General features: G+C 35.5%; 1 protein-coding gene across 2 annotated transcripts in view; it reads right to left on the bottom strand.

Moving 5' to 3' along the window:
• Positions 1-1,533: 1,533 nt before the first annotated feature.
• Positions 1,534-12,581, bottom strand: part of MIER3 (MIER family member 3) — a 29,214-nt gene continuing 18,166 nt past the window's right edge. The window contains exons 9-13 of one of the 2 annotated variants that reach the window (XM_034656258.1): positions 11,447-11,528; positions 9,955-10,046; positions 5,857-5,984; positions 5,628-5,770; positions 1,534-5,522 (exon numbers count right to left, since the gene is read on the bottom strand). In XM_034656258.1, coding sequence (XP_034512149.1) covers positions 5,065-5,522; positions 5,628-5,770; positions 5,857-5,984; positions 9,955-10,046; positions 11,447-11,528 — 903 coding nt within the window. In that variant the 3' untranslated portion in view covers positions 1,534-5,064. Of the gene's footprint in view, positions 5,523-5,627; positions 5,771-5,856; positions 5,985-9,954; positions 10,050-11,446; positions 11,529-12,581 lie in introns of both variants that reach the window. The other variant, XM_034656257.1, reaches the window with a different exon arrangement.

A 12,581-nucleotide genomic window follows, 5' to 3' on the forward strand; every position in this document is an offset into this window, starting at 1 on the left:
CTTCTGAAATGCTTTTATGAGTTTTATGCCAGAAAACAACTTCGTGGAAGTACAGGCTTTACCCCTGTATAACCGTCTCCTCAAAACCAAGCTACACGGGGCTCCTGGGTGGCTCAGGCATTAAGCGTCTGCCTTTGGCTCAGGTCATGATCCCAGGGTCCTGGGATGGAGTCCCACATCAGGCTCCCTGCTCAGCGGGAAGCCTGCTGCTCCCTCTCCCTCTCCCCCCTGCTTGTGTTCCCTCTCTCTCGCTGCCTCTCTGTTAAATAAATAAATAAAGTTAAAAAAAACAAAAACAAAAACAAAAACCGAGCTACACAACAGCCTGTGTGTCTTTCTAAAGTGAGTATCAACTAGTGTATTAAACCTAGGAACACATGAGCACTCCTGGTCTAGAACCACAAATTCAGTGCCCCTGTGCCCAGCTTTGTCAGAGAATCCCCACAGACACAGAGAGGAAGGGGATCAAAGAACACCTACCTGGATGGGAAATGGTATATAGGGCTATGTCGGGACAAGGACAAAGTGTATATAATGAAATATTCAACTTACAGATTCTTTGAGAAGTCAGAGACGCAGCAAGCTCAAAGCCTATCACTGATGGAAATTATGGCCAACAAGGATGAGGTCTAGGAGTTACGAGAAATTCTGCTCCCACAAAGCTCTCCTCCCTCTCCTAAAAGCCTGAAGTTTTTTGTAGCTCTCACATGGTACATGGCTGGTCTCTTGGCTGGATTCAAAATACCGGTGCTTGTCCCCACCTGAAGGCACTTGTGTGTGTCCACCACGGAGGCCTGCACATTAAGGTTCTGTGATGTCTGTGCATGAAGGAATGTGGTTTTAGACAAGTAACCAAAGCAGAGGAGTCAGAGTATTTGCTTTCATTTTATCCTCCTCATGTCCTTGTACAAAATCTGGACCTTATGTGCAATCTGATCACTGCATATTAAGAATGGACTAGATTTTCTCCCCTTCTTCCTCTGCCCTTCCCCCACACTCTCTCTCTCAAATAAATAAATCTTAAAAAAAAAAAAAAAGAAGAAAGCACTACATAAAGCTCTGCTCAGAGCAAATGAAATATGGTGACAAACTTGTGAAATTAGGCTAAGACGAGATCGTCAGCTTTAAAAGATGAAGGTTTAAAGGTATTTCTAGGGTCTACTATGGATAAGAAAGACTAATTTACCATAAATATATTCTGTCAATAACATCTGACCAAATTTCAGATATGTCTTCCTAAAAGACAAAATTACCTAGAAGAGTGTTTGAAACATAACAGACATTCAGTAAATATTTCCTGAATTAAACTAAAAGGGTAACAAGCCTCACTTTGGGATGGCTGCTTTAGTATAGATGAAAATCTGCTACAGAGGATTTAAAGAAAACATATTGTATCAACCAGCTTTGTCACTTACCTATCTTACTTACAACAGCAAAATCCAATTGAAAAGTGGTTAAGTATCTACCCATGTGTTATAGCTTAAGATTTATTAAATATCTAATTGCGGCAAATATTCACACGAACCAAGAAAAAAAAAGATTTCCAGATTTTTATTTCTGGAACTGTACACCAGGTATTAAAGTACAACAAATACAAAATAATGCTCAAAAAAATCAGTGTTTATGTACAAATATTAAAATCAATGCAACAATAGCAACTTCCTCTTGAACATCTGATACTAAAACTTGTTGTGATTGTCACTAATTAATCTCATACTCACAGGGTACTTATTTCAAACTGGGACAATTGGAATCACTGGTCACCTAACAGGAATTTTAATATCTACCATATTTAACAATAAAACTAATAGTTTCCTCCTTTTAGTGAAAAAATTAAGAACTTTTTAAAAAACATAGTAATGTCAATATTTTTATAAATTATTTCAATTTCCATTTGTAGACAATGTGCTTTGAAACTCTGGGCAAACAATCTCCTTGGTGGTCAGGTTTATTCATTAGTTTACATTCAAAGTTGAAATATTCACTAGAGACTTTGGTTAAATTAAATAGTATCACTATGCTCTATTAGATCTGACGTTCTCAAATATTTATGACCCTCAATTTTAAAAATTAAAAAGGAAACAATTGCACAATTCTTTGACCTAATTGTACACACTTTAGTATTGTTTAAACAGTATTCTACAGCCTTCAAGTAAATTCAGCAGTTGACCATGACAAGAGGAAAACTAAACATTTAAAAAGCTAGCATGGAAAAGATGAAGTACGACTAACAAAAGTAAAGTATTGCTATAATCACAGCACCAGTTACACTTCTAAATGAATCTGCTGTCCTCTTCGAATTCCCTGTACATAAAAGATACATCAGCCAACAATGCAACAGCTCACCATGGATTTTTGGTTTGTTCATAAGAAAATAATGCGGCAAAAGAAAAAAAGAATTTATCACAGTTTGTTATAAGAATTGTGCTTAACACTTGATAATAAAGGCATTATTGTTTCTTCATAAAATTGCAAATCACTAATTTTCATGCTTTCAAACGCAATTCTTCTAATAAACAGTAACAAATTCTCTGTTAAGATGCTTAACTGGAGGAAAAAAAAAAACCCAGTAAACCCAGCGTTCAAAAGAAAATTCAATAAATAGCTATTTTACATGGATAAAGTCATAGTGGTACAATTTATGAATGTCACATCAAGCATGCACAAAAATGGTATTATACATGGCGGAAGCAGTCAGAAAATATTGAATTAGATCTAAAAAGATATGAAGAATTTACATATATATACAAAAATCTTGCAAATTATTGCCTCATTTTAACAAGGAATTAAAAGTAAACGTTACCAGCTAGTTAGCGCTCTCTAAGAGGCTAAAATCAGATTGACATTTAAAAATCTAATAAACTAGCTGGAATTTATTTTTCTCTCATATCATTTTCTGGATTTTGGTCAAAAATCTTTATTTAAATAACTAAAGTGTCCATTCAACTTGCTGATAATCAAAACTTTAGATAAGAAACACTGTTTCCATCTTATATCAAGATCCCAGCAATGCATAGATAAACTGAATATGTTACTGCATCAGCTACTGAGAATGGGCATGTTCATTTAAGTGCAACTGGTATTAGCATTCAGTCATCTTTGTGTAAATTACTTTATACAAACCAGCCACTGTAAACCCAGAGTGAAAATCAAAGTTATAACAATGGAAGATTATGGCCAGTATCTTACTAAATTATAAAAGGTATACTGATTTCTAACAGAAGAAATAAGGTTCAAAGTTTAGCACAACACCACAGCAATAAGAAGCTGATAACTTGGATAAAAATATCTGAAAGCAACACAGAGCCCAGGCTACCCATTATTTACTGTGTGCATAAAGGAATGCTAGACTTTAGATGTATAAATTAGAGACTGATTTTAAGTTATTAATTTAACTATTTTTGTCCACTGTGCTAAACTAAATTTTATAGTAAATATGCTACTGCGTAAACACTTCAAAGCAATCTTCATTAAAATGCTGCAAAGAAAAATAAGAATACACATCATCCAAAACTAAGGATGTCATTGCAGTTCACAGTTTGTATAATAAATACCCTCCCTTTCCATCACTACTAAGGTCACTACAACCTATCTACTCGTCAGCACAACCTTGAAGCGACTTATTCTTACAAATATGAACATTTAAGTTTTTTGCAAAGCAAGACAACTAGTAGAAATTGGGAATTAAGACGGTGCAAAAAAAAAAAAAAAGCAAAATTCTGTCTTAACTGAACTATAAAAGCAAAGCTTATTATACCCTAATACTGTATTACATATTGTTTGAATTCACCTTTTAACTTAAAGATGCATATTTGTAGAGCAAAAATGGCCAAAGTTTAGGACAATGGCTTCTCATTCACAATGTCTGGAATAAAAATAAAACTGAGTTTGAGATGCATCTGAACGTTTATCACTTTTTAAAACTTAAAGTGGTAAAGTACCATTCTATTTCAGATAGAAACTCACATTTTTCTTGCCAACTGTTCAAGCTAAACAAAAAAGTTTAAATATACTTCAAGGTTCTACTGCATTAAGTGTAAAATCTAGAAGTCCCTCCAAAATATTAACACTTTGAACTGCAGTGCTACAAACAACTTAAGAAGTGTCCCAAAATGTAAACCATTGAGTGGCAACATCCTAGGCTTTGTAGACTGTGTCCTGCAAGTCAGTTGCCTCAGGATAAACTAAATTATCAACGACCAGTATGATTTTCACAATTATAATCTTGACAATGGTGGACAAAACCCCATCTGAATACCACATCTTCAAATGCCAAATTTTTAGCCAATAAATGAAGGTACACAGAACTCTTCCCACAGTAAAATGACTGATTCTGTGTAAGGTAGCCCTGGTCTAGAATTTCAAAACAGGATCCAAGCAAGCGTCTTCATAATCTGCACGCAGTTCCTCATGCTGGCTTCCATAAAGATGGACTTGCTGTTTTGTAAACTGAAGTGCTCTAGTTGAATAACATGAGAGAAGTTTCCATTTTAAAAAAATCCTTGCATGTTTGTGCAGTTTAAAGAAACCTACCCCTGCTTTTATTTAATTAAGAAAATAAAACCAAAAAATGCTACATTGAGCAGGGATTGGGATCGGTACCTGTAAACATTGTTATTCCACTGCATCCATTACGGCAAAAGGAATTTACACGAAAAGAAGCCACTCCATTCAGTTCAGAACATCTGTGCTGGTTTTGAGCTGGTGGCCTCTGTCTACAGGTTTTAAAACTGGGAGTGAGGGCAGTGGGGAACAGAAAAGAATAGAAAAAGAAGGGAGTGGAGAAAAGGTACTGGGGGATGAGGAAGAGATAAGCAGAGCTTAAAGCTGCACCACAGAGTTCAATCTTAGTTCCCAACTCTGCTGATCATAGTTCGTTTCCACATTTATGGATTGAAAAATGAAAATACTCTTGATAAATCAAGATATAGTTCTATACATACTGACATCACTGATGTCATAGTGAAAAAGGTTCAAACTTCCAGTGAAAGACTAAGCAAACCTGATCCTTTCCTCAAGTTTACTGGTACTGCACACGCACTGTTTCTGGGCCCCTCGCTCCTGTCACTCGGAGTGGAGGGCGGCGTGCTGATGCAGAGCATGGGCACTGATGAAACCATTGGTCTCACTGGCAGACAGACTGCCAAAGTCAGCCACGGAGACGGCCATTTTGGCACTGGTGATGTGATGTGTGTGATTTTCAAAGTCCACACCCAAATTATTTACAGAAACCTCATTCATAAAGGACTCAGGAACAGCAATGCCCATTTTCAATCTCTTTGCTGGTCTTTCTGACTCTTCACTGCACATGTTCATGGGGTTTAGCTCCGAGTGATAAAATCCAGTTTCAAATAAATTAAAACAATCACTTTCCCCATTGCTCGGCAGGGTGAGTAACTCCTCCGTTACGACAGGCACATGATTGACTTGTCCACGGGGTGTGTTGCCCAGTGGAGGAAAGCTATCATCCAAACAATTCACATCTGTGGGGTTGCAGACGGTTGCCACGCTGTTGGTCAGAGCTAAAAAGAAATGGAAAATGATTTAAGTAAGTGGTCCCATGTCACGAAACAAAGATGACACAATTTTGCTGTAAGCTAACGAGCACAAAAAGATGCTCATTTTACCTGTCAAGTCACTGGCAGTGAAAGAGTTGAGAATGTTCAGCTGTTGATCAGGAAGAGGCTCAGGTCGATTAGAAGTTAAGGCTGGAGAATTTACTGTCGAACCCAGAGCTTCTGTTTCATCTACCAAACGATCCATATAGTCCCTGAAAAACATACCCAATAATTTCAAGACTGCCTTAACCTATCAGTTAAAAACAGAATTCTCTAGAATCAACCCCATAGTACTTACGTAACTCCAGGGTGATGGTTATATCGTTTCTTTCCAAATCTTGTCTGTTGAGCAAAGTAATCATAACGTTCAGATTTCTTCCACATATAGTAGAATGCTACACATTCAGCAACTGTTCTAGTTCTCACCTAACAAAAAAAAAGTTAAAATTTTAAATAGAAACCAATAGACCCAACCCATTTTTCAGTGACTTCTTTTTTTTAAAGATTTTATTATTTGAGAGAGAGTGAGCGAGTGAGCGCACCCACACAAGCAGGGGGAGTGGCAGAAGTAGAGGGAGAAACAGACTTCCCACTGAGCACAGACCCCAATTCAGCTCGATCCTAGGACCCTGGGATCCTGACCTAAGCTTCAGGCAGATGCTTAACGAACTGAGCCACACAGGTGTCCCACTTTTTTTTTTCTTTTTCTTTTTCTTTATAACGCTGTAGCTTCAACCCAATTCAATCTTATCTTCTATCCTCCCAATTATAAATTCTGAACATTTTACTAGTAAAATGTCATTACATTTACACAACTTAATAATAAGAATACCTTCAAAAGTTCAAGGTTTATTTAAATCAGAATATATTCATTTATAAAATAAATGTGTATCCAGAAATGATCTTACATCTTTACTGAAAATCTTGAAACAATGGCAACCTTTACTTTTCCTCACTGAACTTTCACTGTGATGCTGACTACAGCAGCAGTCCTTCTTAACCCTGAGGGGTCCATGAATGGGATTCACTGGCATCTATTAAATTCCAAAATTATATGCAGGAATACTTTTCTGGGGAGAAGGGCTACAGCTTTATCAGATTATCAAAGGGTTCCACAATGCAAAAGAGATGCAGAACCCTTAAAAAAGGGAGGAGCGTTCAACTGCATCTGCAATTTAAGATGATTTGCTAGCTAAAGGCAGGTTGTTTTCCTTCAACATGGGTTTGGTTCACAGCTCCAGCAGAGTTTGGTAAAAACAACAACAACAAAATTTGAGCCTTGCCAACTTGGCTCCATATCCAGACTAGGGCTGCTCAAACTATATAGAGCTACAGGTATGAATTCAGACATAGAGACAAAATTCTGTATCCTTATCCAATAAACACTTTCTCTACTATTTAATCAGTATCCAATAAAGAAGTTTCAGAGTCTCTATCCTGATTAGTGAGCATGACATAATATAAGTTCATAACATAGGGAACAAGCTTTCTAAGCCAAGAAATAAAGTATACATTTCAATAAACATCATTCACGTTAAGTCTCTGTGGTGAACATAGACTTTTTGGAGTCACAGACCTTTCCTGTCTTTTTCACTCAGGTACCTCTAGCACTTACAATGTCTGGTAAATGGTAGATATTATTTATGGAATGAATGGATAGATCTTACAAGTCATTGCAAAACTTATGTTTTATTTTGACTTAAAAAACCCAGGCTTCTTAAAAAATGTTTTATCTACTCACTAAATTAAATACTTCATCTTATCTTTGAGAAAACATTAGGTTTTCATACATACAAAAAGGTAATAAACTATTCAATATCTTACTGGAAGGTCAACAAATACAGTAAGACAAGGAAAAAATAAAAGGTATACAAGTTGAGAAGGAAGAAATAAAGATGACATGATTCACAGATGACATGACTGTCTTACATAGAAAATTCCAAAGTATCAGCAAAACACTCATGGAACTAATAAATGATTATAGCTAGGTTGCAGGATACAAGGTTAATACGCAAAAGTCAATTGCTTGCCTATATACCAACAATGAACAACCAATACGTGAAATTAAAAAATACAATACCATTTACATTAGCACCCCAAAAATGAAATATTTAGGTACAAATCTAACAAACTACTTGTAAGAAGTATGTGAGGAAAATTATAAAACCATGATTAAAGAAATCAGAGATCTAATTAGATGGAGAGAAATTCCACACTCATGGGTACGAAGACTTATGATTGTTAAGATGTCAGTTCTTCCCAACTTGACCTATAGATTCAGGGCAATCCCAATCAAAATCTCCGCAAGTTACTTGGTAAATACAGACAAACTAATTCTAAAGTTTATATGGAAAGGCACAAAACAGAGTAGCCACGACAATATTGAAAGAGAAGAATAAAGTTAGAGGAATGATACTACCCAACTTCAAGACTTACTATAAAGTTACAGCAGTCAAGACAGTGTGGTACTGATGAAAAAACAGACACAATTTAACACAAGAGAATGGACAGCCCAGAAATAGACCCACACAAATGCAGTCAACTAACTTTAACAAAGAGTGAAGGCAATGCAACGAAGGACAGTTTTCTAAACAAATGGTGTTAGAACTGGACATCCACATGCAAAAACAAAACAAAACAAAAAAGAAAGAAACCAAAGATCTTAACAACTTTCACAAAAATAAACTAAAAATGGAATATAGACGTAAACGTGAAATGCAAAACTATAAAGCTCCTAGAAGATAACACAGGAGAAAAGCTAGATGACTTGGGGGATGACCAGGACTTTTTAGATGTAACACTAAAAACATGATCTGTAAAAGAAAAGTTGATTAGTTGAAATTCACTAAAATTAAAACCTTCTACTTTGCAAAAGACACTGTTAGGAGAATGAAAAGACAGCCATATACAGGGAGAAAAGAGTTGCAAAACACACATGATAAAGGACTATTATCCAAAAAATGTAAAGAGCGCTTAAAACTTCACAGTAAGGCAACAAACAACTCAATTATAAAATAGGCTAAAGGCCTTAACAGACACCTCACAAAGAAGAGACACAGGAAAATATACTCCACCTATGTCTTCAGAGAAATGCAAACGTAAACAACATGATACATTACACATTCATTCTAATAGCCAAAATCTAAAACCCTGACAACGCCAAATGCTGGAAGGATGTGGAGCAAGAGGAACTCTCAGTGTTGGTGGGAATGCAAAATGGTAAAGCCACTTTAGCAGACATTTTGAAGGTTTTCTACATAACCAAACGTACTCCTACCATAGAATCCAGCAATCCCACTCATTGGCATTTAGCCATTACAACTGATGAATCTACACTGGCACATCTTTTTTACCCAAAGTCCATCATTTACATCAGGGTTCACTCAGGTATTACATATTATATAGGTATTGACAAATATATAATGACATATATCCACCATTATAGTATCATACAAAGTAATTCCACTGCCCTAAAAATCCTCTATACTATGCCTATTCATCCCTCCATGACAAATCTTGAAACCACTGATCTACTTACTGTCTCCATAGTTTTGCCTTTTCCAAAATGTCATATAGTTGAAATCATACAGTATATAGCCTTTCCAGATTGGCTTCTTTGACTTAACAATATGCGTTTAAAGGTTCCCCCATGACTTTTTGTGGCTTGACATCTCATTCTGAATAATATGCCATTGTTTGGATGTGTCACAATGTACTTATCCATCCACCTCAAAGGACATCTTACTTGTCTCCAAGTTCTGGCAATTATGAATAAATGTGCTTATTAACATTTTGTGTGGATATAAATTTTCAACTCCTTTGTGTAAATACCAATGAGTACAACTGCTGGATCATATGATAAGAGTATGGTTACCTTTGTAAGAAACCACCAAACTGTCTTTTAAAGGGGCCACTATTTTGCATTCCCATCAGCAATGAGTGAGAGTTCCTGTTGCTCCACAACCTCACCAGCATTTGACGTTATTAGAACATTTATACCTGGTTTAGTAACCAATGTTGCTTCTTTCAGCAACTACGGTTCTGGCTGCTAACGAGAAACATTTTTGAGGCCACAAACCTCTGAATAGCTTAGAAAGAAATCAAAGTCAAGGAAAACGGAAGAAGAGTAAGACTACCTAGAAAATAGAGTCAATCCATTCTCCACGAATAGACTGTAACAACTATGTATGTCAAAAGATAGATGAGTACTCTATCAGCCGTCCCGTGAGCAGGTGGGGGCCAATCCCAGTCATGTGTAGAGCAATATAAGAAATGCTAACGTCAGGAATGCATTAACAAATTCTCCTTTTTTTTTCCCCCCACCCAATGACTTAAAATTTATGTGCTTCTATTCACTGTCATTACTAAGCAATCTGTACTAATTTGCTCAACTAACCTTATTCTTCTGTATAAGATGAAAATCCTTTCCAAAAAGCATGAGTGCATGTTCAAAGCTCCGGCATTCTTCTTCCGTCCATGCAGTCATTCCTTCTAAAGAAATTTAAAAAGAAATTTTATTGGTCTCAGAGCTCTCCTATATGAATTGCTAGCTTACTTTCAGTATGTTTCCCTTATAAAAGGCCATTAACTAACTATCCCCCCCAACACACACACAGTTCTGTATGCAAGAGATTTCAGTTAGGATTACCAAAAGGATGCACAATACAAATCTTATTTAAAAATCAACAATGCCAAAATATAAACACTGGGTTTTTTTTTCTCTATATGGGAGGATAAGAATGTAATGTTTTTCTATAATTTATGCTCATTGTTTTTCTGATTTTTTTAAACAATGAGCATATATTTTTTCAAATTAGAAAAGAAGGTTATTTGCTTCATGGGGGAGAAAAAAAAAGCCTTATTTTGGTATTATATCAAAACCATAGTGCTTTGAATTAAAGACCACAAATAATCAATACATATTTATTTAAAGTCAGTTTGCAGAATGCTACACTCTGGAAATCCAATGGAAATAAGAAACAGCCCATGCTCTCAAAAGACTAAATCCCTTTCAACTTCTCGGAAGATGCTAATGTGAATGACTTCAAATCTGTCTGGGGCAGAGGAAACTTGGAGTTCTTTACTTGAAGACACTGGGGACCAAGTCCCCATTAAGAGTAGTCCACCATAAAGATAAAATATAGTTTGAACTAAAGGAAAAACCAATATTTAGTTTTTGAGACTAGCAGATCTTAAAAACAATTTTCTCAAAAAAGCAACTTTTACAAGAAAACATTTCAACAGACTATATCAACCTACAAGTTTAAATGTACTGTTTTCAGCTTTTTTATTTTCCCAAATCATTTATATAATATTACTGAGTATTATTTCACTCTGTATATACTTAACGAAAGCTATGGGGCATGCAATTATTAATATAATGACAAAAGTACTGAAGTTAAAGTTAACCATTTTCCTTGATACACACAAAACAAAGCCTAAGTATTATAAAAATTTTATTACATGATTACTAAAAACACCTTCCTTGTAATAAATTCAATGGAATATATTATAAGTTTTTTTATCTTCAATCTCCTTTTCATTTCCTGTTTGGTTTAAAAAAAAACAACTTTTCTTTTCAATGAAATCACAAAATCATTCTTTTTAATTACTTTGGATATATTGTCATCTCTGGGGTCTGCTTTGTTCTATAACTATTTCTTCAAGAAAGTGGAGGTGACAGGGGGGTAACTAATTTGTATTTGAACAATCTCTGGCACGTCTAAAAATAGAGGGCAAGAAAAGGAAAAAATTATTGTCTATGAAGATGAACATGTATCTTACAAAAGTGTTATAGGACTGCTCAGCCTTTACAATACTTTGCTTATTCTAATCCCCAAATGAGGATCCTCTGTCATTTCTCTCTCTTGAGCCCAAGCGTTCCTTACCTTGAGATGTCTTTCCGTTGCAGCAGTACCTTTCAATTGCTTCCTTTATATTATGGTTACACTTGAGAAGTTCATATAATGCCTAGGAAAGAAAGAAAAAAAACACCTATCCAATAAAAATTACCAGAAGTTCACACTTAGCAGCATTAAAACAAATAGACAAAAACAAACAAACAAAAACCAGGACTAGTAAGAGTCCTGACAAGTACTGTCTGAAATGCTCTCTAAATGCAAGACATTTAGGGGTATGTTTGCCCAAACATTTAGTCTACTATCCTGGTGATGGACTCTGGTATCCCAGGAGTTTTTTCATTTTCATTCTACACTTTAGAAGTCACCCACCAGTATCATTCTTGACTTTATTTTTTATTTTTTAAATTGCCAGGCCGTCTGAGCAGGCCAATTTCCCTACTTTAGATGTCTTTTTTCTAGTTTGCTAAAATTAGAACTATGGTCTTATTTTTTGGTATCACCTACTTCCTGCCTTTTAGAGTGTTAATAAGAGGGAATAGCAGCAGGCCCAGAATAGAGGGATGGGTACTTGAGTTACCAGGGTTTATAATAGTCTTTTGGTCTACTATGAAGGGTGTCAGTTTCTTAAAATTAGAATTTCTTCTCAATAGTATTGGAGAGAACTTAACTGAAAGTTAAATGGTAATCCACCTTCCCAAGTAATTTCCAGAAAAGGCAAAGATGGCTCAATATTCATAAATCTATTAATACATCAATAGGTTAATAATCAGAACATAATCATTAAAAAACAATCTAGCTGCTAAAAAAAGCATCTGATAAATCAGTATCCATTTCTAATTTAAAAAGACAAAAACCATTGTAAGTGTAAGTAGATGGTTACTACCTGAGTATAATAAAGACAGCCTATATCAAACCAAGCACTGGTATTATGCTTAATGTAAAAACCTTAGATATATTAACGTCCATCAAAAGCAGGCCTCAAATCACTATCCCTACCAAAAGTCTCTCAGAGTTATGGCTAATGCAGTAAGACAGTAACAGGAGTAAGACTTATAATAAATGGTAAGGAAGGAACCAAGGTATAATTCAATAATGACTTTAAGACTAGAAAGCCTGATAAAAACAACTGAAAAATTATTAGTTTCACCAGCTTGAGAAAAAA

The sequence above is a fragment of the Ailuropoda melanoleuca genome, chromosome 3 (genome assembly GCF_002007445.2).
Source record: "Ailuropoda melanoleuca isolate Jingjing chromosome 3, ASM200744v2, whole genome shotgun sequence".
Lineage (NCBI taxonomy): Eukaryota > Metazoa > Chordata > Mammalia > Carnivora > Ursidae > Ailuropoda > Ailuropoda melanoleuca.